This window comes from Equus asinus, chromosome 4 (genome assembly GCF_041296235.1).
Source record: "Equus asinus isolate D_3611 breed Donkey chromosome 4, EquAss-T2T_v2, whole genome shotgun sequence".
In the NCBI taxonomy this organism is placed as follows: domain Eukaryota; kingdom Metazoa; phylum Chordata; class Mammalia; order Perissodactyla; family Equidae; genus Equus; species Equus asinus.
Genome location: NC_091793.1, coordinates 109,053,639 through 109,077,847, shown reverse-complemented (window position 1 = coordinate 109,077,847; position 24,209 = coordinate 109,053,639). Strand labels below are relative to the sequence as shown.

At 35.5% G+C, this 24,209-nt stretch overlaps 2 protein-coding genes and 1 long non-coding RNA gene across 6 annotated transcripts in view; 1 reads left to right on the top strand and 2 right to left on the bottom strand.

Moving 5' to 3' along the window:
* The window catches only part of KLHL41 (kelch like family member 41), a 15,537-nt gene extending 6,864 nt beyond the window's left edge, over positions 1–8,673 (bottom strand). The window contains exons 1-3 of the mRNA XM_014860639.2: positions 7,206–8,673; positions 3,662–3,819; positions 3,431–3,538 (exon numbers count right to left, since the gene is read on the bottom strand). Of these exons, the coding sequence (XP_014716125.1) occupies positions 3,431–3,538; positions 3,662–3,819; positions 7,206–8,315 (1,376 nt within the window). The 5' untranslated portion in view covers positions 8,316–8,673. The remainder of the gene's footprint in view (positions 1–3,430; positions 3,539–3,661; positions 3,820–7,205) is intronic.
* LOC123285242 (uncharacterized) lies at positions 8,505–24,209 on the top strand. Of its 2 annotated transcripts, none has more exons than XR_011502853.1 (5): positions 8,505–8,764; positions 17,635–17,779; positions 17,915–18,006; positions 19,190–19,329; positions 21,310–22,110. It is a non-coding gene; the product is annotated as an uncharacterized lncRNA (long non-coding RNA). The 2 variants fall into 2 exon arrangements; XR_011502852.1 differs by lacking the exon at positions 21,310–22,110 and adding an exon at positions 22,545–24,209 and having other exon boundaries at positions 8,626–8,764.
* Positions 9,242–24,209, bottom strand: part of BBS5 (Bardet-Biedl syndrome 5) — a 29,473-nt gene continuing 14,505 nt past the window's right edge. The window contains exons 6-12 of one of the 3 annotated variants that reach the window (XM_014860653.3): positions 22,110–22,245; positions 19,019–19,114; positions 16,157–16,219; positions 14,278–14,412; positions 12,397–12,480; positions 11,437–11,460; positions 9,242–11,286 (exon numbers count right to left, since the gene is read on the bottom strand). In XM_014860653.3, the coding sequence (XP_014716139.2) occupies positions 11,185–11,286; positions 11,437–11,460; positions 12,397–12,480; positions 14,278–14,412; positions 16,157–16,219; positions 19,019–19,114; positions 22,110–22,245 (640 nt within the window). In that variant the 3' untranslated portion in view covers positions 9,242–11,184. The remainder of the gene's footprint in view (positions 11,287–11,436; positions 11,461–12,396; positions 12,481–14,277; positions 14,413–16,156; positions 16,220–19,018; positions 19,115–22,109; positions 22,246–24,209) is intronic. The other 2 variants (XM_070508065.1, XM_044768751.2) reach the window with 2 other exon arrangements.

Here is a 24,209-nt window from a genome sequence, read left to right as displayed (position 1 = left end):
GCCAACTGCCTAGAAGCCCAGGAAGAGAAGATTTTATTCTTATCTGCCACTAAATTCAATGGAAGATATGAATAGAGTAAAAGAAAAATATATTGTGCTTCAGTAACAAAAGTGTTAAGTTCATTTATTTCATTATCTGAAAATCCTAGGAATGAGTCAGTTAACTTAAAAAATAATTAGGTGTGAATGTACCTATTTTAAATTTACCTATGTAACATGATGGCTCATTTCATTTTAATCTACCACTAATAAACCAATGCATTTTAAGAAATCTGGGGACTTATACCTCAACATAATAAAGGCGATATATGATGAACCCACAGTTAATATCATTCTCAATGGAGAAAAACTGAAAGCTATCCCTTTAAGAATAGGAACCAGACAAGGATACCCACTTTCACCACTCTTATTTAACATAGTATTGGAAGTCTTAGCCAGAGCAATCAGGCAAGAGAAAGAAATAAAAAGGATCCAAATTGGAAAGGAAGAAGTGAAACAGTCACTATTTGCAGATGACACGATTTTGTATGTAGAAAACCCTAAAGAATCCATCAAAAAACTTTTAGAAATAATAAATGAATATGGTAAAGTTGCAGGATACAAAATCAACATACAAAAATCAGTTGCATTTCTATACACTAACAATGAAGTAGCAGGAAGAATTTAAGAATACAATCCCATTTACAATTGCAACAAAAGAATAAAATACCTAGGAATAAATTTAACCTGTACATTGAAAACCATAAAACTTTGTTGAAAGAAATCGAAGACGACACAAAGAAATGGAAATATATTCCATGCTCCTGGATTGGAAGAATTAACATAGTTAGAATGTCTATACTTCCTAAAGCAGCCTACAGATTCAATGCAATCCCTATCAAAGATGTATACCTGAAATTTATATGTTATAAACCAATGTCACTGCAATAAAAAACAAACAAGAAATCTGGGACTATAGATTAGACAACTAGTCATCTGAGCTGATTAGTAATGAGAACAGTCTTATATGCTAAATGCTACCAGAAAAACCTGGACTCATCTGAATTATTCTCCTTAGTATGTTCCTTCTCCTTAAAGTTGTCCATAATTTACTGATGGGAGTTCAGAATTCCAAATATTGATTAACTGGGTATATTTGGTAAAGCTAAAAAGCAAACAAACCAAAACCCAAGTTTTTGTGAGGGCAATTGTTTTAATTCTATAAAAGCCTCCAGATATCTAGAGTAGAAGCATTTCCTTTAATTTGACTATGAGTATTACTTTAAAACTTCCTGATAAGAGCATGATACAAAATCATGTTCTGCAAATTCAGTGGTGATAACTAGTGAAATTCAGTGTTAAGTTTTACAGAATGACATCTCACAAAAAAATAAAAAAGAACAAAGAAAGAAAAGAAAACAACAAAAAAAAGAAAAAATAGATAATGACTCATTTCAAAGTCCCTGACTTTGGCATTTGTCAAGCAGTGTGGTCTTGGTTATTCGTGTTCAAGAAGATTAATGTTTTCTTACTGACAGACCTGTATGCTTCTTACGGACATATCAATTTCCTAGTCACTAATACTACTTGAAGGAAACAATTTAAATCATTTGGCAGGGTCATGGTGTTCCCAAAGTCAGAAACTGCTTAATAGATTTTCCATTCCATTTACTTGGGAAAAATGCTCAAAATAAGATTTTGCACTGTGTGGGTTTATAATATAGCTTTCCTTTAAATATTCATTTGACAGTAATAGCTTGGATTAAGGAGGATATCAAAATGTCAGAATATGTTATCTTTGAATACAGATAAGATTGCATAAAAAATTATTGCTAGGGCTGGCCCTGTGGCATAGTGCTTAAGTTTGGCATGCTTCGGCAGCTCGGGTTCGGGGGTTTGGATCCTGGGCCCAGACCTACACCACTTGATAGTCATGCTGTGGTAGAGACCCAAATACCAAAATAGAGGAAGACTGGCAGAGATGTTAGCTCAGGGCTAATCTTCCTCAAGCAAAGAAGGAGGAAGATTGGTGGCAGATGTGGGCTCAGGGCGAATCTTCCTAGGCAAAAAAAAAACACCCAAAACCCCAAAACTCGTTGCTTTTATTTTATTTTTTAAGATTTTATTTTTCCGTTTCCCCCAAAGTTCCCCAGTACATAGTTGTGTATTTTTAGTTGTGGGTCCTTCTAGTTGTGGCATGTGGGACACCGCCTCAACATGGCCTGATGAGCAGTGCCATGTCTGCGTCCAGGATCCAAATCGATGAAACCCTGGACCGCCAAAGTGGAGCGCATGAACTTAACCACTTGGCCGTGGGGCTGGCCCCTACTCATTGCTTTTAAAACCGCATTTTCTGTGCTATATTAGTCATTTTAATTGAATAATAACCATTAATTATCAACTCCAGAACATAAAGTTCTTTACTTCTAGCACATTTCCACATTTTACTCTGCTTTCCTACTTTGCCCTTGAAGTTAATTCTGACTCCCTTTCCAGGACTGGACATCTCTATAAACTAAACAACCTGGGCAAATGATGATCAGCCAAATTAGGTAGAGTTTTCAGGAGCAGGAAATTAGTTCTCACTATTTAACCTGAAAATCTTCATTTTACCAGACAGGCTACTGGCTTAACTGACTGATTTCTGGAGTATTCTGAACTCATTTCTCCCTTTGAATTATAAGATCTCTTTCCTAATTACCTATCCTTTGAGAAATGCCTAGAAATCAAGTTAGCTTTATATATGAAACTTTATCCTGTTTTTTCTCACAAGAGATTGGATGCTAGTGGGTATACCAGGGTATATCTCTTCTGTCTGATCAGTGCCCATTCATGACCACTTGTTAAATATTTGGAATACCACACCCCTGTCCAAGAGTAAATAAGTGAGACATTACTGAGGAAATAACTGCCCCATTTTCACTGACCGTACTTTTCAGTTTCAAACTCACCTATCTAAATTCTCTCTTGTGAACCTAAATTACAAATCCATGTGATTTTTTGTGCGCTATTGTTAGTAGTTATATTTTAAATAGTATTTTATTAAAGAGATACACTTAATTTTTATCTACTTACGGCTAAATGAATAAGAAAGCACATTGGTTTTAATGTAGTAAAATATAAATTAGCTAAATAAAATACTTGATTTTGCTCCAAAGTGCTGCTTTTCCACTGTAAGAATACCTATGTTGGAGGTATTTTCATTCCTAGCAGTATGCTGGGCATCTACAAATTTATTTTAGCAACTTTTAAATTGTATTTAGTTTTCCTTCAGAAATCATTCATAATATCCTCCAATAGCTTTTAAAATTTTTATTTTAAAACTTTACTTCCAAAATATGGGTGAGAACTAAGTCCCATTTCAGTATGTAGATTCAAATGAAAGAGGAAAGAAACTTTGTAATAACCAATCATTTGGATATAAACCACAAGGATATTTCAGGGTACTTACTTGTCATCTGTCTTTCCTCCTAGACAATATATCATCCCCTTATGTGAAATCACATTATGGCCATAGACTTTGATAGGAAGTTTTTTAACTTCATTCCATTTTGCAGCCCTAAAATCAGAAGATGATAGAATTTATATGCTGTCAGTAAATTCCAGGTTCTAAAAATATGAACATTTTATAGGCATTCATATCCCCGAATGCTTAGGAAATGGGAATGTCATGCCAACTTACACAGGATCATAGCATAACACTGAATCCAGCGAAGCCTCTGTTTGAAGGTCTTTGCCTGCAACTACATAGATTTTGTCATCTACCTCTCCTAGACCAAACAGACACCTGGCTGAAGGCAGAGGTGGAAGTCCAACCCACTCAGATGCTACATTATCAAGCTGAAAGAAAAAATATATGAATTGTGGAGGTTGTCAGGAAAAAGTTACAGGTGTACCAGAAAATATGCTATACTTTATTTTTTGAAGTATAGTTGACATATAATATATACTTTATGTGTTGTTTAGAATTCATTGAAATAGTCAAAGATCTTGCAAGTAAAATAAAACTACAATCCAAAAGTATATTTTACCTGTGAATTAACAAGAAAAATGAGAGAATCTACTTGGCTTACCAAAATAGCTAACGTACCAAAATCTGCAGGACTTCAACAAAGGAAAGAGAGAATAAAATAGAGTCAGCAAAGCTTAGTGAGTGAGGTTTCCTGCCAAATTTTCTTCCTATGTTGCCTTGTTCATGTTTAACAAGAACTCTCAATACTTTCAGGACACTGTGGAAAGAGAAGTTGTCACTGCAGGGAGGGTTACAGCATGTGAGTGACCCCCACATGCTATATTTAACACTCTCCCCAAGCCGGCACCGGGACAGCTGGACCTGTCGCTCAGGCCACAGACAACTGGGAGGTTAGGCAATATCTTTTTTCTTTCCTTCAAAAATTTCTAGGTTCTCTATGGTTTGCTTTATTACCTGATATAGGCTGGTGTTAATGTGAATTTCCCAGATTTTTGTTTGGAGTCATTTGAAATATCCTTCTTACTTCTTCTTTTTAAAATTTATATTAGGAAGTAACTTTGCTTGTTTTTGCTACTGCTTCTTCTGCAAGCCTAGGACAGCTCTCCTAGTGCCCGTGCTCTGGGGTAGGGGATTCTGGCAGCACTGGCATCAGTTTCAGCACTTACTACTGGTAATTTTAAGATTTTCCACTTCACATTTTAGGACACCAAGGCACAAGAAAGCTGCTTTCTGAGGGAGTGCAGTGACAGATTTGTTGTTGTCTCTAGTGCTACTTCTATGTAGCCACAAAAAAAGGGAATAAAACTCAAGACTATTTGGATACCAAGAACAGATGCAGACATTAAAGGCTGTGGTCTGGGGAGGGGCCTCTCTGGAAGCCTATCTATATCTGTAACCTTGATTAAAACAAAGCACTAGTTAAGACTAACCGAGATGAGTGGTTTAATACCCACATGTGCTTTGCATTCACTAATTTCAATAGCTAGATTGTGATCACTAATGTTTTCATTTTTGAAAAAAAAGTCCTTTGATCAAGAAAGTAGTGTGTAGTACAGTAAAGATAATAATGAACATTTATGGAGTCTTGACTTTGTGATAGGCTTTACTGAACGTTTTACACAGGCCATCTCTTTTAGTCCTCCAGGATAGGCACTATTATCATCTCCATTTTGCAGATGAGGAAACTGAGGCACAGAAGGGTTAAATAATTTGCCCAAGCTCACAGAGCTTTTAAGTGATATTCAAATGCAAGCTATAAATCCACAATTTCTTTTTTAAAATGGGAACAGTGGCTGTCATAATCCCAAGCCCGAGGGCTAACTGCCCACACTGCACAGTACTGTCTACATCCCCCCACCAGCCCCAGCAGGGCACTTCCTACAGCAGATGAAATAGAAACCTGCCTGCCGGCTCTTTTATAGATGAGCTGTCAAGCTGTTTAACATCTCTGGCTCCAGTTTCCTCATCCTTAAAATTAAGGTTTGGACTTAGATTACATTAAGATGCTGTGCTGTTCAAAGATTTGCTGAATCTATTAATTCTATGAAAAAACCCTCTCTTACCTAGGTAAAAAATTCTCATAATCTATTTATAGTATACAATCAAAGGTCATATTACTCCTAACTTTATACATTTTAAACAGATGTGACCAAGCAGAAAATACAAAACCTGAAATTCTCATACATATATTTTCTCGTGAGTCCTAACCCTCTCTTACAGTCAGGTGTTTTCATCCTGGCATCTTGTTCCGCTATTTGTGCCTTTTAAAAGGAGCAAGGGCAATGACAGAGAGTTGACCCTTTTAACTTTATATAACTGTTTTTGTAGCTATAAAGAACATCAAGCAGGTTTCTTGAACCAGAAATAAGAGGCCATGTCAATAAAAGTAAGGGTAGTACCTCTGCAGAATAAAGATAAGACTGTAAATATTCCTTGGATCTATGATTTCTAGGTATCTGTCTGTCTGTGATTTAATGTCATTTTTACTTCCTAGATATAATTATTGCCTTTTTAATTGAATTCTCCCTTTCTGAAATTTATCTGAATTTAAAATTAGGGCTTAGGAAATTTTCTGGCCCACATTCAAATACTTGTGATTACAGCTATTTTATTTTTATATTTCATAGTTAACATTCTTCAATGGAACTTTGAAAACTGAGATGCATGATTCACATGTATTATTACATTTTTCAAGATTGGAAAAACTGGTTAAAGGTAGTATTTTGTAAATGCACACTATGTCACACTTTGAGAGAACACAGTGACTGTGGTATGACATGCAACACTTACTTATCTTTGGCCTTTCCAACTCGAGTGCCCATAAACCCCAGGCCATGAGCAGCTATGACCTAAACAAACTCTTCTGAGCTAACTGTAAGCTACAAGTCTGGTATTGGCTTTATTAAAGACAAAGGTTAATTCCTTCATAAACTGATAGAGTATAATGTGTTGATAAAATGAAACAAACTCCCTTCAAACAGAATCGATTAGGGGGATTCATTTTCTTGAAAACTTCTGTGGTTTCACAAAACAGATTAAGTTGTGACAATGTCGAAGTACAACTCTGATCCAAATAAATGTGTTTATTTATCGTAAGTAAAAAATTTATCACAAACATTTCTAAATATAATGAATCAACTCAAATTAGTGACACGTGTGTACATAGTTTTTCCTAGAAGTTAATCCAAAGTGTGTAAAATATGTACACAAGTTCTTCCATTTTCAACAAAATTATATTGTAGGCAGTAGCCATAAATAAGAGATGAAATGCTACCTCCAAGAACTTGAAATCAGTTCAAGGAAACTTGGAAAAAGGTAGAAAGTCTGATCAATCATAACTTTTTTGTAATGTGTAAAGTACTTTGATTTAGGGAGCTATATTAAGGCTATTTTTCCAGAAAGAGGAGACAAGATTTAGTTTTTACTAAAATACTGGGCTTTGAAGGATTACAGTCATCAACTATAAACATGACATTTTGGGTAAAAGAGTGTAAAGAAAATCTTGAGTCATCAGTGAAACATTAATTAGAACCTCATTCTTCACCAAACCTTTTATTAAATATTAATAAACAGTTAAATTAACCGATCTAAGTATTTCGGTCAGCCCTCTAAGGAGTGAAAGTGCAAAGGACTGGAACAGGACATCAGTTAGGAGAAAATGCAAGCAGCCTGAATAATTCACAAATAGCTAACTGGATAGTGAGTGCCAGCCTTCGCTTTATGCCTGTACTTATATAAAAATAGCCTTCCTTACCTGGAAGAAGTACGACTGTAGAGGTTGATCCTTATTTTCTTCATCCACATACAGTCCTCCAACCACGTACACCTGATTTTGTTGGGTAACGATGCTGGAATGATTTCTGGGAATCTGCTCAGCCAGTGCAGTAAGGTAGCATTCATTTTCTGTGGGATCATAAGCCACGGCAGCTGTGTCATTAACCAAGAGGATGAGGTCTTTGACAAACATTCCGTGCCTGGGAATGTCATTCAGGTAACCAGGAAGTAAATCTTCATCACCAACATCACCATTCACCTCACCAGCCCCAGCCTTCTCTGCATTTTTGCTAGGTTCTGGGAGTTTGCCTGCGAAGGCATCTTTGAGAACTTTGATTTTTTTCTGGAGTTCTGGGTTGCTTTTAATTATATCATCTTTCTCAACGTGATCTTTAAAATATTTTTCTGTCATAAGGCGAAAACGGATACAATCAAACACTTCGCTAAGGTTTTTAACCCTGTTTTCTTTGTCTGTTCGCACCCATTTCATCACTGCCTCAAATACTGCTTCTTCCTTTTCCACGTTGAGGCTGTCATTTGAAATGACTGAGATCAGTTCCTGTGGAGACAGTTGCATAAAGTCCTCTTCCTTACAAATCTGTACAAAGCGATCAGACACAAATTCACGGGCAGAGATGGCGAGTCTCGGGCAGTCAAGAAGGAGTCCTAATCTTAGGATGGCTAGACAGTTACCAGGAGCAAGTCTCTTCTGAAGATAAGAAACGCAGACAGTGAACACTGAGGGGATCTGAAAGCGGCTGGCCAACGCAAAAATATCTTGCACGTTTGCATCGTTGAGATCAATAGTGGCAGAGTACAGGTACTTGATGATTAAATCCAGGACAGCAGGATCCACATTATCTAGTACTACCTCCTTTTTTTTCGCTTCATCAATTTCAGATAAAAAATACTCACGGAAGTAAGGACTACAAGCTGACAAAATCAATCTGTGGCAAGGAAGACTTTTGTCACCTGCTTTTAGTGAGCAATCGATGAATTTTTTCTCATCCAGGAGATCTTTTAAACCATCCTGAAGAAGGGTGGATTGGTAAAGCCGCAGTTCCTCTGCGAGTTCCCGCTGGGAATCCATTTTGTGAGCAACCTGGGTAAGGAAGGGGACACTGAAGGCCTTAGCTCCTCGCAGCACACAGGTCTAGCTGTAAAAAGGCAGATCAGCGTGCTTTGCCCAGCTTGAAGCCTTTGCAATTTAATCCCACCAGCTATATATAGATACCAACTCTAACAACGGGAATTTAGGAGAGCCAGTTTGGAAAGAGTTGTTCTTGCAGCTGTTACAGATTGAAAGGAACAACTGGAACTTTTAATCACTAAGGAAACAGCTAAGAAACAAGAGACTTAAATGAAGTGGAAAGCCTTAACATACATAAAGCATTAGAAGATACGCTAATAAAGGCTACCGCAAGAAAATGTTTATCAAACAGAAAACTGAATCATAAAAATGAATCAGTCCGCTAAAAATGGTCTAGTGGCAAGCTACTTGACTGTCTGAATTAATGATTCAAAGGTCAAGAATATGAGGTGAGTTCATTTAAATACTCCTAAGATCCCCTTTCTGGTAACTGTTACACATAAATTTTTATTTTCTACTTAAAACAGTGGGATATATAATTTTCTCTTAGAAGTAGGACACTTAAAGACTTTTACTTATGGACTATAATTATAGTTTTTTTAAAGAAACCTTTATAATAATAATACCCCATCATAATTGAAATAATAAATGCAAAGAAACTGCTAATTTTCTAAGACATTCTAAATTATCTTTATTCTTGGTGGAAAAACTGTACTTAGTATTAAATTATAAAATTATTTAATTTATTCACTCCCTCTTTTGCTCTACAAAGGACTGGATGTGGCAAACGATAATAAAACAAGCAAAATAAAGGCAAAATATTAAAAGGAATCATCAAGACCAGAAAAAAACAGTTAAAAGTCAACACTAGGGAAAGAAAAAACCCCACACGTATACAATATGATCACTAAAGATATTCTGTGATTTTAAGTGTTGAAGATGATCTTTATTAAATAAAAAGTTAAAAATAGAACAGATGCAACCTCATGAGAACAATATTACCAACAGAATATAGCAAAATCAGGATGAAATGCTATATCACCTGTAGAATTTGGAAAACAGGCCTTATATATACAAAAAGAGAATATATAACTGGAATCATAATTTAAGTTGATTATACTAGAACACCATATTAATTATGGAATGTAGAAGGCATGATTTGAAAGAAAATCGATCCTTTGTTTATATACAGATGGCATTGTATACCTCTTCATGAAATATTTTATTACAAAATTATATTGTCACATTTTCTGAATGCAGCGCGGCTGTGGGAATACTGTCAGCTTAAAGGTTGGTATTCTTAAACATGCCTCAAAGAACATACGTTACATGAAGACAGGGATTGCTTTTTTGGTTTTGTTCAGTGTTATAGTCTCGTGGGTGCTCCATAAATATTTGTCGAATGAATGAATGCCCCTAGATCAGGGAATTATGTACTTTTAAACTTCAAGGTCTCTATCCATGAGTAAAGTTTTTCCTCTTAATTTACCTCACGGTGAAGTCAATGGTACTGTCAGCTGCTGAAACAACAGCTGAAAGAAGAGCTCATTGACTCTTTTTCCATTTATAGATGCCACTAAAGGTTTAACACACTAGAAAAAACCACCAGCTGCTCCCTTGTTTAAACAATAAATGACTCATTTCTCTCTCACGTAACACCTAACATTTGAAAAGATTAATGAGTCAGATGCAATACCGTGAAATGACATTTGAGATTATTCTTACTAGTCATCAATTTTATAAAGTTTCTTTTGCTTGGAAATCTATTTAGACAATATTCTTGGCAGCATTTTATGACCTGTATAAATTTTTCAAATAACCTTTTCTTCTTCTAATATAAGTTATTATAACCTCATCCCTTAGAAATGTAGAAATCCTTTCCTATTTAAATGAAGAAACCAATGTATAGCTTTTGTTCTTTGATTTTTATTAAATTCAGGTCAGCGCTTGGTTGTACTATGTGTCTCTGGTTATACAGACAGTTGTATCCTACTTTAAGTGTTTTTACACACTCACTCCCTTCCCTCTGGAGAAAGAGGGCTCCTTTGGCTAATTTCAGTGCCTTGACACAGGTTCCTTACAATGCTTCTTTATACTGAACCAGTGGCAAAAAACACAGATGCCAGAGATGTCACCAAATCTTATTTAACCAAGAAATGAGAAAATATATCCTACTTTTGAAAACTTCAAAGAAGCCTCAATGAATTCAAACAAGGAGAAGGTCAATAAGCAAACTATTTATTTACAAACTACATAAAACTATTTCCTTACAAAATAAATGTATTCTTGCCAAAACTATATTGAAATTATTTTTAAAATAGTGCTTAAAACTTCACATAGTGGTTGATATACTCCAGAGTTAGCTATAATTTTTAGTTTTCACAGAAATGATCACCCAAAAATGACAAATTTAAGGATTGTAATTTTTTTAGAGTTGGCTTACATTTGGAGTGATGTGATAATATATTTAAACCAGATTTTTACAATTAAAAAAGCAGGATTTCAATTACTCCATAAGAATAGTCTTATTCTTTTAAATAATACTTTCAAAACGTTAAATGGTGCTGCATAAATTCTTTATTAAACCCAACATGATACAGTCATGTAATATCTGCAGACTAATAATTTACAAGTATTAGGTACAAAATAAAAATATTTACAAACTGGATACATTTCAATTACAATTTTAAATATAATTTTTAGAAAACTGGCAGTAAATCTTAGATAAATGAGGTTTTCCTTAATCATTAAAAAATTCTTTCTTAAAAGCTTTTTCTGTAAATGTAAAAACTATTCCACGCCTTATAGCAGGCGACTAGTATCTTTAATCTTGACGTATCTTTAAAAAGAAATCCAGCTCAACTCAAGATCAACTCATTACTTCCCAAAGTCCCTGTAGGGTGAATCCATCCTTCAATTTCTCTATTGCAAGCCCCAGTTCTTCTGAAAATACAGGTTCACGATCTTGTTGCTTTTTGGGAGATAAGCAGATGAGATGGGAATAGAGAAGGTGGGCAAGGAAGAAGAAAAAAACAAAAAATATGTTTCACATAAGTTTGTGAATACTAAATGTTGGAATACAGAAAGTTTTTTTCATATAATATAAGCAAAATGTCCTTACCTTATTGCCATCAGCAAAATAAGCCTATAAAACAAAAAAAATTACATTTCACATACTCAACATATAATATTATAATAGGTCAGCAGGCTAAGGAACAGGTAATTAATTTACAGAACAATTCTGTAACTAAATGAATTTGACATTCTGTTACTGTGTGTCTAACGGTTTTCTCACCTATCTTTACAACGTTGGTAGAATTCACTTCTTCTGACAATCATTATTAATGTCTACAAGAGTTATGCTTTAAGCTCTAAAAAATGTACTTTGTAATTAGTGTATAACTAGCATTGTTTACTTGAAAGGAGATAAAAAGAATGACTTAGAAGCTATAAAATTTCATCCCTACTTTTGGTTTAGAAGAAGATGCTGGCAAAACAAAACAAAGCAATGTAATTTGAGGCAGTAGCAGTTTAGAATGAAATATTTCAAACTAACTTCACACTTATGTTTAAAAATATTTGTTCCTGAGAGGTATTCTGGTCAGACTCATAGACTACAGCATACAGAAAGCATTATTATTATTTTGGCTATTAACTAAATAATACAAATTTGGAAAAACAAGAAAGTTTATTGTTCAAATAGATATCCTTTTAAAGGTAATACACCTGTAAATTGAAAGGTGGCCCATCTCATAAAGATTAAGCATGTATAGATTTTAAATTAATTTAATTAACTATAATATTTAACATGTCCTATTTTTCATGTCTGAAATCCTCTGAATAATTGTGTTCTCAAACTATTTCCCAATTTGTTAATTTAAAAGTATTTTCTCACACACACAAAAATTCCTAACTTAAAAAAAAATTACTCTCCAACAATGTTTAAAATACTCAAAAGTCTCAACTTCTATGATGTTTTACACTTAAATCATTACTTAATTAAACTTGACTCACAAGATAATTAAATCACAAGATAAAAAAAATCACAAGAAATTTAGTAGCTCTTCTTTGTGATGCTCACCACAAAAGCGTCTGTGTGATCATCAGAGTCTATTTCTACGTCATCTTGAACTTGTTCAACCGTCAGAGCTTCAAGGGACTGTGGCTGAAAATCAGTAGATGTTAAAATGCATCAAAGAGACAATATTAATTAAACAAATAATTTTAGTAAAATATGTTGCGAGAATTGTAAATACTTACTGTGATCACACAATTACAAACTAAAGTCTTATAAAAATCACTGCATAATTTATACACTATTAAAACTAACTTGACTAATAAAGTGAGTCACTTAAACCTAAGCTTTTAAATCTGAAGTCACTATCATGAAAAGAACTAAAATGACCAATTAACACATACTTAACATGATACTTAGATATATCTTTAAAGAAAAAACTCTTATTGGATTTTGTCTTTCTTTCACATAGTTAAAAAAAAACTAGGTCTTGCATAATAGCAAATTTTCAATTTTCCTCAAAATAGTCATTAAATACAATTTGTGAAAAGTAAAAAACTAAGATTTCTATGTGATATTCTAAAGGTAAAGCAGAATAAAATATAGTGCTGATATTTATTAATTCATTTTTCAAATATTTGAATATCTTGGGTGTATTAGGTATTAGGCACAGGGTATAAAGACCTTGCCCTTACCCACAAAAAGTTTATAATCTAGGGGATATATATGGAATTTGACAGAGAAAAAAAAAATTAAGTACAAGGAGCACTACCATGCCACAAGGTCCTCGCTGAAGTCAGAAAGTGTGAATTTGCACTTAGCTGCCCAGCTCTACTTCCTGATCGTCTCTAGTCACATGCTGTAGTCCAAGAGCAGGAGGAGAGATATAGATAATCTCTGTGAGATGTGATGTGGCTCAACATGCTGAGTAACAGCAGGGACACTGATGAGAAAGTGGATGGCAAGGGCACCAGCAAAAGAGTGTCCAGAGAGGGCCCCAGCAAAAGAACAGACAGCAAGAGAACATGTGATAAGAGTGGTCAGTGAGGGCACCAGAGAAAGAGACTCTGGCAAGGTACCACTGATAGAGCAGAGAGTGAGGACATCTCTAATGGAGTGGCTAGTAGGGACACCAGTGATAGACCAGATGACAAGGGTCCCAGCTGGAAAGGCTGAAGAGTAAAGCTAAAAGAGAGCTGATGGGGGCCAGCCCTGTGGCCGAGTGGTTAAGTTCGCGCCCTCTGCTTTGGCGGCCCAGGGTTTCGCCAGCTCTGATCCTGGGCGCGGACATGGCACCGCTCATCAGGCCATGCTGAGGTGGCGTCCCACATGCCACAACTAGAAGGACCCATAACTAAAAACACACAACTATGTACGGGGGACTTTGGGGAGAAAAAGGAAAAATAAAATCTTAAAAAAAAAAAAAAAAAGCTGATGTACCTGGAGAGCATGGACTGGGGCAGGAACCAGAAGTCAAGAGCAAGGCAAAGAGCAGACATGTGGGTGTGATATTCAAAATATTCCATAAGTGGTATTGCAGAGGCACAGGTGAATAGGAATGGACACAGGACATACTGACGGAGCAGACTCCTGGAGTTGCTAGACTGACGGAGCAGACTCCTGGAGTTGCTAGACTGGGGGCACTGGAGGAAGAGAGTGGTTTCCATGAGGCCTGTAAGGTTTTCCAAAATGCCAGTGGGAGGGTGAAGTAGAATAAAACTAAAGCTGACAGAGTGAGAGACTAAAGTCTGTCTACATCAGAGGAGCCCTGCATATGGAGGCTTGTCTGGACAGGCTGCTCACCTAGGAAGGCAGGAATGAATGATTAAGCAGCCAGTGAGAAGACAGTTTAAAATTAAATGGTACACAATGTGTTTATATCTGAATTTTATAGATTGTGTAAAAGCAATTCAGCAAACTCTGTATTTCACATACTGAACAAATTACCTTTTCTTCCATCTCATAATCCACTCCAAATATAGGATTGGCAGAATAGACTTTGTGAAGTGAATTGATTTCCTTAACTGATTCTTGTAGTTTTTCCAAAGGATCTATTTTAAAGCCAAGAACATATCCGCCACTCTGCAAGAAAAAACGAAAAAACAAAAAACAAGCCTGAGGAATAGTATTTACAGTACATGATAATCCATAGCTCTGTCCTTATTTCAGAGTGTAACATGTACGATGATTTTTTTAATTAAAATTTTTGTTATGAAAAACTTCAAGCGTCTGCAAAAATAGAAAGAAAAGTGCAATAAGTGTCCGCATAGCCATCATCCAGCTTGGACAAATAACAGTACATGCCAACTCTGTTCCATCTGTAACTTCCCCCTCCCTCAAATCTCCTCCCCTCACCCACTCAGAATTATTTTGAAGCATATCCAGATATCATACCATTTCATCTGTTAATGTCAAACCTGATATTTTAAAATTAAAAAAGAAATACACTGTAGATTGTGAAGGCCAAGGGAACTAAGTTTTTCGTGAGCTAGACCTTGAAACGGGACACAGGCATGCCTCATTTTATTGCGTTTTGCTTTACTGCACTTTGCAGGTACTGCGTTTTTTATAAGACCCTCCACCAGCAAAAAGATGATGACTTGCTCAAGGCTCAGATGATGGTTAGCATTTTTGAGCAATAAAGTAGTTTTTTAATTAAGGTACATACACGGTTTTTTTAGACATGATACTATTGCACGTGTAATAGACTATAGTATAGTGTAAACATAACTTTTATATGCACTGGGAAACCAAAAAATTCATGTGACTTGCTTTATTGTGATGTTCACTTTACTGCAGTGGTCTGGAACTGAAACTGCAATATCTCTGAGGTAGACTATATATTAAAAGAAGAAAAGGAATGGTCTACCTGAAGTTATCTCCTTGAAGAATTAGGAAAGAAACTTGACCATGACAGATGGTTGGAGAAGAGTGTTAAATATTAAGTAGCATGCTGTAATAAGTGAGAGCATATGCTTTCAGTTGAGAGCAGACACTTTTGAGTTCAAATTCTGGCTTTACAACAAATTTACTAGCTGTATGATGCTGGAAACAAACTTTCTTTATCTTTCTAAGCCTCAATTTTCTCACCATAAAATGACTGTCAAGTTGTATTAAATAAAATACATAAGACATCTGGTACAGTTCCTGCAATGTAATAAGTACTCAATAAATGGCAGCTACTAATCTATAGGCCAGGGGAAAGGAGTAAGTAGATACTCATGTTTAAATTTAGAATTTAGAAGAGAAGTGATTTTGTACATAAGTAAATTTTTTATTTAAATATATTTCTACAAAAACTTGGCATAATGGGACATAGCAGTTTATAATTAGATGAGAGAGTATAAAGTCTCAAATAGAGGATGTGTGTGTATCTGTATATATCTGTGTTTCTCAAAGACAGTCTTCTGCACCAGTCAGATGTGGAATAAGAACCTAGCCCCAACACTTACTAGTTGTGAGACCACGGGCAAGGTTCCTAACTTCTAAAAGTCTGTTTCTTTCACTGTGAAATGGGGAAGAAATAGTAACTGTATCATAGGGTTGTGTAAAGATTGAGGCAATGCATGAAAAGTACAGTGGCTTGATTCTGTCATTAAAAATGATAATCATAATGATAATAATGATTACATCTGTCCAACAAAGAAACATAAGCAGGATTCTTCCTATGGGGACAATTTCTATATGACTCCAAACTCAATATAACGTCACGTAATGGCTAATATTCTTCTTGGATGTAAGCTGGTTACTATATAAATTAAAAACATAGACTGTCACATAGTTTTAAAAATCTATTAAGGATTAATAAAAATATAAGGTGTCTTACCTGCTGAGAGCTTTCTATGACAAGAGCTAAACCAAATTTTGAATCTCTAATCTTTATTGAACGCTAGATATAAAATGAAAAAGAAAAAAAATTCATGATTTTATTATCTGATAGTAGTGACTCTTTAACAAAGGTTTTTCAACTTTTACACAGAAACTGCCTTTCATAGTCTAAAGAACAGAATTCTCTCTTTCCTTTATTTTACTCCCACAGAGATCAAGTAAATGAAAATTTTCATACTGGATATAGGTAGCAAAGTTCTAAGGCAGTAGGAAGAAGACATCTCTGAAATATGTACAAAATTCTCTGACTCAAATATACCCTAGCCCCAGGGAGTCCAGAACTTCTCTGAATATTTTAAACCAATAACTAGTAATCTTCTGGTTACTGGAGAGCCAGTATCTTTTGTAGCACTTAAGGCTGGGTTAGTTTGAAAAAGTCATGTGTGCCTTCTGTTTCTTACATCATAGGGGGCTAAATTATTAAAGAACCTCTATTCCATTTATTAAAAAAAAAAGTTATGAGCATTCCTCACTGGCTATCAAGGAAGTCTGGGATAGGTCAAATGTAATTAACAACAGGTAAGTGTGACATGAGAATTAAGCTTGGCTAGCAGGAGATGAGCAGCGATACCAGTAGCGTTGGAGAAGGGAAGAAGGGTTGAAGCACAATGACAGGTAGTACCTGTAGAAAGTGACACAAAATATGTTTGCTGGTGGCATTAGAGAGAACCATGGAGGATCTAATGTTATGACCAGCAGACAGAAGCCCAAGAAGGGTAATCTGTGGGTGATGGCATATCACACTTTCAGATAGGCACTGGAAGTTGAGAAAGAGAATGAGGAGAGAGAGAGGAAAGAAGACAGAGAGAGACTAAATGGTAATTGTTATGAAAACCTGGCCTTCCATCTGAACTACTTCACACCTCACCAGGATTACACACAGTCCTGGTTAAGAACCATAGAACACTGGCATCCTGGTTGTCAACAGGTAATCTAGCCAGGTGACTGTGGGTGACACAGGCTGGTAAGATAGAAACTGGCAAGAAGAAACATACAGATATATATCTATAGGAGTAGGGTCAGGGCGATGGCTGAGGCGGAGAGCTGAAGTTAGAATATGACTACACAGTGACAGACTGTGATGATATCAGATTGCAAGTGGTTTGGGCCAGGCTGAATTCATTCCAGAGGCCATATATGGCAACTGTATTCTTAAATAACAAAAAGTATCCTATTTGAAGAACAGAAAGCACAAGGCTGTTTACTATTCAGTAATTATTCAGCATAATAGAGGTTAAGTTAGGCAAGCTATAACATATGCAAATGCAGTATAAAACAACAATGAACAATACAAACACTAATTTATCAAATACTTGTGTAAACTGTGTCACATCTTCCCACCCATGATTATAAATTATTTTTTTGAGGAAGATTAGCCCTGAGCTAACTATTGCCAATCCTCCTCTTTTTGCTTAGGAAACCTGGCCCTGAGCTAACATCCGTGCCCATCTTCCTCTACTTTATACGTCGGATGCCTACCACAACATGGCTTTTGCCAAGCGGTGCCATGTCCACACCCGGGATCTGAACCAGTGAACCCCAGGCTGCCGAGAAGTGGAACGTGCGACCTTAACCACTGCACCACTGGGCCGGCCCCATGATTATAAATTCTTATGTTTCTTTAGTCAGCCAGAAAGAATTTTCTTCTTATCAGAGTCTATGATTTTCTGTTTAATGTGTTGCTTTTCTCCACCAGACAAAGCTCCCTGATGGCAGGAACTGTGTACTGGTTCGTGATTTTCCTGATGTATCTCTAGCACCTAACATAGAGTAGGTGCTCAACATTTGGTAAATGAATGATCAGATATTTTAAAGCAATTCAGAAATCAAACAATTCGGTAAAAGATAGGCTTGGGAATATTGTGCAAAGAATTATCCTTCCCATAGGCCAGGAAGTCTTTTGAAGAAATGACATTTTCCAGATATCATATACATTGTATCCACTCAATAAATATTTATTAATGAAACTGCTTAGTCTTAAGACTACTATCCTAAGTGATTATCATAGAATAATCTCACAGATTTTCATTAATATTTTTATGTTACATCTAATTTGCACTAGAGCCCTCTAAGTAGTTTCTTTTAATACAAAATGAAATTCCTTAGTTTATTGGAGTTTACTATTTGTTTCACTGAATCACATTCTTATCATAGCAGCAGCAGACAGTAAAAAGAACCACCTTTATCTACTCCCAAAACAAATCTGTCTCTTATTCTGAATTTTAACAGCTTTAATTTAACTTAAACTAAAACCATTATCACTAAAAATCATCTTAATTTCTTTTGCCAAGCCTATAACAATAAAGCAATTACATGCTTTATCTGAATACAATGAAAACAGTTAATTCACAGAATTGGTGAGTTAATTCTGGCTCTAAAAGGGTTTGAGGAGAAAGTGGCAGGAGAACTAAGATAAAGTGTGTGGATCAGTGTGCTAAAAGCCATGCCAGGGAACCGCCTAGTGGAAAGGTTATGGAAAACTAGTAGCTAAAGTCCACTGAATAGAATCTAAGAAAGACACATCTTAATCTGTATGATAACCATTTAAATTTTTAGAACCCAGTATATTTCTGTCTTAATAGCAGGTTGATAATGGTGCTGTTTCCTTGAGTGCAAGTATATTTGGGGCTTTTCTATATTGAAATAGTAAATTACCAACACTTTAAAAGTATGCTCTCAGGTAAACTGCTGCCACTTAAAAAGGGAGAAAGAGCATTCCTCTAAACCCAAAAGTCTTAACACTTGAACAGAAATGATTTATTCCACATTAAAATAAGGTCACCAAAATGCATGCACTTACAATTTGCAGATATGGTATACTGACATTAAAACTGTCATTCATATTTGCATGCCACACAATTCTCACATTGGTAATAAAAAAGGTTCCTAAATTTCCCTGTGAAAGAGAGTAGTGAGAGAGACATCAATGATCATTTGTTTTAATCCTTATTCTTTATTTTGTAAACACCAGAATAATTCTGATTACCACAGCAGCAGCAAATACCAGAATTGAGTATTATGGAGTTATTGATGACTTCATCATTCACTGGAGGCAGTACAAGTAGATGATGGAGAGCCTGGACTCTGGGGTTGGACGCTAATCATTACACCGTAAGTACTTACCAGTTGTCTGACCAGGGGCAAATTTCTTCTTGGTGCATTGTATTAAACATAAAATGGAGATTTGATTACGTAACCCATGTAAATAAAGCCCTTAGCACAGTATCTAGCACATAGGAAGAAGTCTACAAGTGTTAGATCTTATTATGACTATTATTCAAAACCTGGGATAAGTCAAGGCAACGGAGTTGTGGTAAGAGCATGGCAAAACACATGTGATAAGTCCCACTGGTCCACAAGAGAGATTTTATGGCTCTTCAAAACTAACTACAGATCAAAACTGTTCTCCAGTCACATGGCTCCACAACATCTACTCAAAATTACCCAGAAGGGCCCTGCCCTGTGGCCGAGTGGTTAAAGTTCTGCGTGTTCCACTTTGGTGGCCCAGGTTTGTGAGTTCAGATTGCAAGCACAGATCTGTTCCACTCACCAGCCATGCTGTGGTGGTGTCCCACATGCAAAAAAATAGAGAAAGATTGGCAATGGATATTAGCTCAGGGTGAATCTTCCTCAAGCAAAAAAAAGAGGAGGATTGACAATGCATGTTAGCTCAGGGTGAATCTTCCTCAGCAAAAAAAAAAAAAAAAGAAGAAGAAGAAGAAGAAGAAGAAAGAAATTCTCCCAGATGATAGCTAAGTGGTCTAAAAATATCTTCAAGACCTAATAAGATGGCACCAAAATTATCTGCCTCTACCATTTATCTGTCATTCTCCACCTCCTCTCCACCTCTTCCCCACCACTTGTACTCAGAGGAATTTATTTTATACTTTGAGGTTGTGGAAAAACATTAACTTGCAAACCCAAAACCGAAAAAGCCCTCTTCTGGGATGACCAGGTTTGAAACATCAGAAAAGATCATCTATTTCCCAATTAATAATTAAACTAATAAATATATGTCTAAGTATATATATTTCTCCCCTCCACTCTCATCTTGCAAGAAATTGTTATACAAAAAATTTTACCCCCATTATTTCTAGCCTAAGTCCAATTAAACAATACTAATTTTATAAGGAATAATTCTTTACGTCATTGTTCCTCTTATTTTAGAAAAAGAAAACAACTTGCAAAACTCCTAAAGACTTTTAAAAATAAGAGGGCATATTTTATTTGTTTTATTATTTTTCAATAAACATAAATTAGGTTGACAATAACATCCCTATTTTCAATAAAATAATTTATCAGATGATCCTGGAACATCTTAATTAATTAATTAAAAATGCCAGGTGTCATGCTACGTGGTAAGGATCTAACTATGAACACCCCTATCCTTATAAAGCCTGCAATCTAATGTGGGTGTACAGACAAGCTCTATATTTTAGAGTAGGAATAGAGTGCTAATTAAGTTCAGGCTACATAAGGAATACACAGAAGGAAGCTTTTAAAGCAGGAGTTGGTAAACTATGTTCCATGAGCCAAATCTGGCCTGCCACCTCATTTTGTATGCCCTACAAGCTCAGGAAAATTGCTTTTTTCTTTCTTTCTTTTTTTTTTTTTTGGTGAGGAGGATTGGCCCTGAGCAAACATCTGCTGCCAATCTTCCTCTTTTTGCTTGAGGAAGATTGTCCCTGAGCTAACACCTGTGCCACTCTCCCTCCATTTTGTATGTGGGACAGCGCCACAGCATGGCTTGATGAGTGGTGTGTAGATCGGTACCGGGGATCCGAACCTGCAAACTCTGGTCTCCCGAAGTGGAGTGCACAAACTTAACCACTACACCACCAGGCCAGCTCCAGGAAAATTTTTATATTTTTAAATAGTTGGAGAAAAGTCAAAGGAACAATATTTCATGACACATGAATACTGTATGAAATTCAAACTTCAGTATTCATAATAAAGTTTTATTTAAATAGAGCCATGCTCACTTGCTTATTGTCTATGGCTGGTTTCAAACTATATGGCAGGACTGAGAAGTTAGGACAGAAACTATATTGCCTGCAAAGTGTAAAATATTTACCATCTGGCCCTTTACAGGAAAAGAGTTTGCTGACTCCTGATGAGAAGTCATTCAGATGGGGAGCCGTCTATATCCTATAGAAGCTTTATCATAATTTAGAACTTTTCAAATAAGCAAAGTTTATTTACAATTTATGATTTAATGTTTAGCAAGCAGCTCTTCATTCAAATGCTCTAGCTTTACCACAGTGATTATCACTCTAATCTCGGTTGTAACACACAGAAAGGCTGGAAACTATTCTTAGTTAGACACAAATTTTTCTCTAGAAATTGATGTGTTACTTGTTCCAACTATTAGTTGCTTACATGTGTGAACTGGTCATAATTTCAAGGGCAAATAGAAAGTTACAATAATGAATACAGGAGTCACCAAATGAAGTATATGTTTAATTCCATAAAAACCAGTTTAAAAGGCTTCCATGACTGTCCACCCCATGGCTCTCCCCCTGAGCATAAATTATCAAGATGGAGGGTACTGTAGTCCAGGCAGAAGAGCATGGCTCTGGGATGAATTAGACGCGCGAAGCCACTAAATTCTTTGGGGCTTGAGTTTCTCATCTGTAAGTGAATAGGGACTGAACTAGATGATAACTAAAGTCCATGCCGGCTCTAAATTCTATGTAGAACAAATGTTGCTAAAAGAGCAGAAAACTATACAAATGAGAATATTATTTTATATCAAGAGCTATAATGCTAAATTTATCAAGAGGTATAATGCTAATTTTAACAGAGTTAAATGACTATACAAACCCAATGATAACTGGAAAAATGATTACCAAAGCACTGCCCCCAAAGGTTCATTGTTTTCTGCACCATACCTGATCACTGGATAAATTCCACACTCCACTGATTTTATCATATACATGTTCTTGTGGTAATAATCTTAGTTGCTTATTTTGAATTAGTGCACTTCTCAATTTAAAATCACGATACATTTTAGAAGTTTCATATGCTCTATAAAAAAGAATAAACAAAACATTAAGCCAAACTGAAAACGCAGTTTTCTTAGGTTATGTTTACTTATCTACTAAAATATACAGTTGTTAGCACTTATGTACATTGCTCAAATAATTATTACAGTAAATTAAAAAATTTTGCTTTTCAATAAGTTTGGTGATTAGTCTTTTGTAGACTTTGTTTGTCATTTTAGTGTAATATTTACACAGTTTGTCTCACTAACCTATTTTTTAGATGTCTAATTTTTTTTTTTTAATTTTTTTAAAGATTTTATTTTTTCCTTTTTCTCCCCAAAGCCCCCCGGCACATAGTTGTGTATTCTTCGTTGTGGGTTCTTCTAGTTGTGGCATGTGGGATGCTGCCTCAGCGTGGTCCGACGAGCAGTGCCATGTCCGCGCCCAGGATCCGAACCAACAAAACACTGGGCCGCCTGCAGCGGAGCGCGCGAACCCAACCACTCGGCCACGGGGCCAGCCCCTTAGATGTCTAATTTTTAAGGCAATATATATCATCTAGCACAAATGAGAGGAAAACAATTTTCTCTCTAAGCTGACAAATAATGCTTGCATATAATAGACATGGAAATCATTTTTTCTATCAAAATGCTTCCCTTCATTTCTCTGTTTTGTCAAACAGGAGTTCAATTACTTTTCTCACTGCAACCTGAAAACATTATGCTCACATCTATATGGAAAATAAGAATGAATCTGTACCAACTCCAAAAGGGACCCCAGGACAGTGTGTGTATCTGTGTGTGTGTACATACACAAAATCCCTATAACTTTTTCTTTCCAGGTCTCCTTATTGATAAGTAATAAATACAAAGAAAATTCTTAACTTTTGTTAGTTAATTCTAATTTTACTCCACAAAAATATAGGCTAATTTACCCACTTAATGAAACTAAAGGGTTTTCTTAGCCTGAGTAACATCAGAAGTCATTCACAGAAATTACAATGTTCATTGCTAAATTTCTGATTTTTACTCTAATTAATCTTCTAATATATAAATTGTGAGAGAGCAGGATTCAAGTATTTGCCAATAAATGTTAATTTCCTTTTGTGCTATAATCATTAATATTTAACCAGTGGAAAAAATGGAAACCATTTATGCTGTAAATTATTTTGGGGGGAAGACTTAAAACATTTTTATACTGTTAAAGAAAAGCAGCTTCCATCCTCCCTTCACACTCCATTTCATGTTACTTCTCTAAGTAAAGTGAAATAAAGAGCTAAGGTTTAGGTATATGCCCAAGAGAATGGAAAAATGTTTTCACAAAAAACTTGTACATAAATGTACATAGAAGCATTATTCATAACAGCTAAAAACTGGAAACGACTCAAATGTCTATCAACTAACTAGTGTATAAACAAAATATGTATCTATACAATGGAATATTATTCACCCGTAAAGAGGAATGAAGTACTGATACATACTACAACATGGATGGACCTTGAAAACACTATGTAAGTGAAAGAAGCCAGACATAAAAGGCCACTGTATTGTATAATTCCATGTATATGAAATGTTCAGAACAGGCAAATCCATAGAGACAGAAAGTAAATCAGGGGTTGGAGAGGCTATGGGGAGGAGGAAATGGGGAGTGACTGTTGTGGGAGTTTCTTTTTGGGGTAATGGAAATATTCCGGAATCGGCTAGTGGCAATAGTTGCACAACCTTGTGAATGTCCTAAAACTACCAAACTGTAAACTTTAAAATGGTAAATTTTATGTTATATGAATTATATCTTAAAAAAATCAAACCATTATGTAGATTAAAAAGTCACCAACAAAATAAAAAATCAACAAACTAGAAAACTAAAATACATTTGCAACATATATTACAGGTGGGGACATAATTAAGAAATTTACAGTAGAAAACCATAAATAGCCAAAAAAATATGAAATATTTCAACATCATTAGTAATAAAATAAATGCAGATTAAAACAATGGTATATGTATT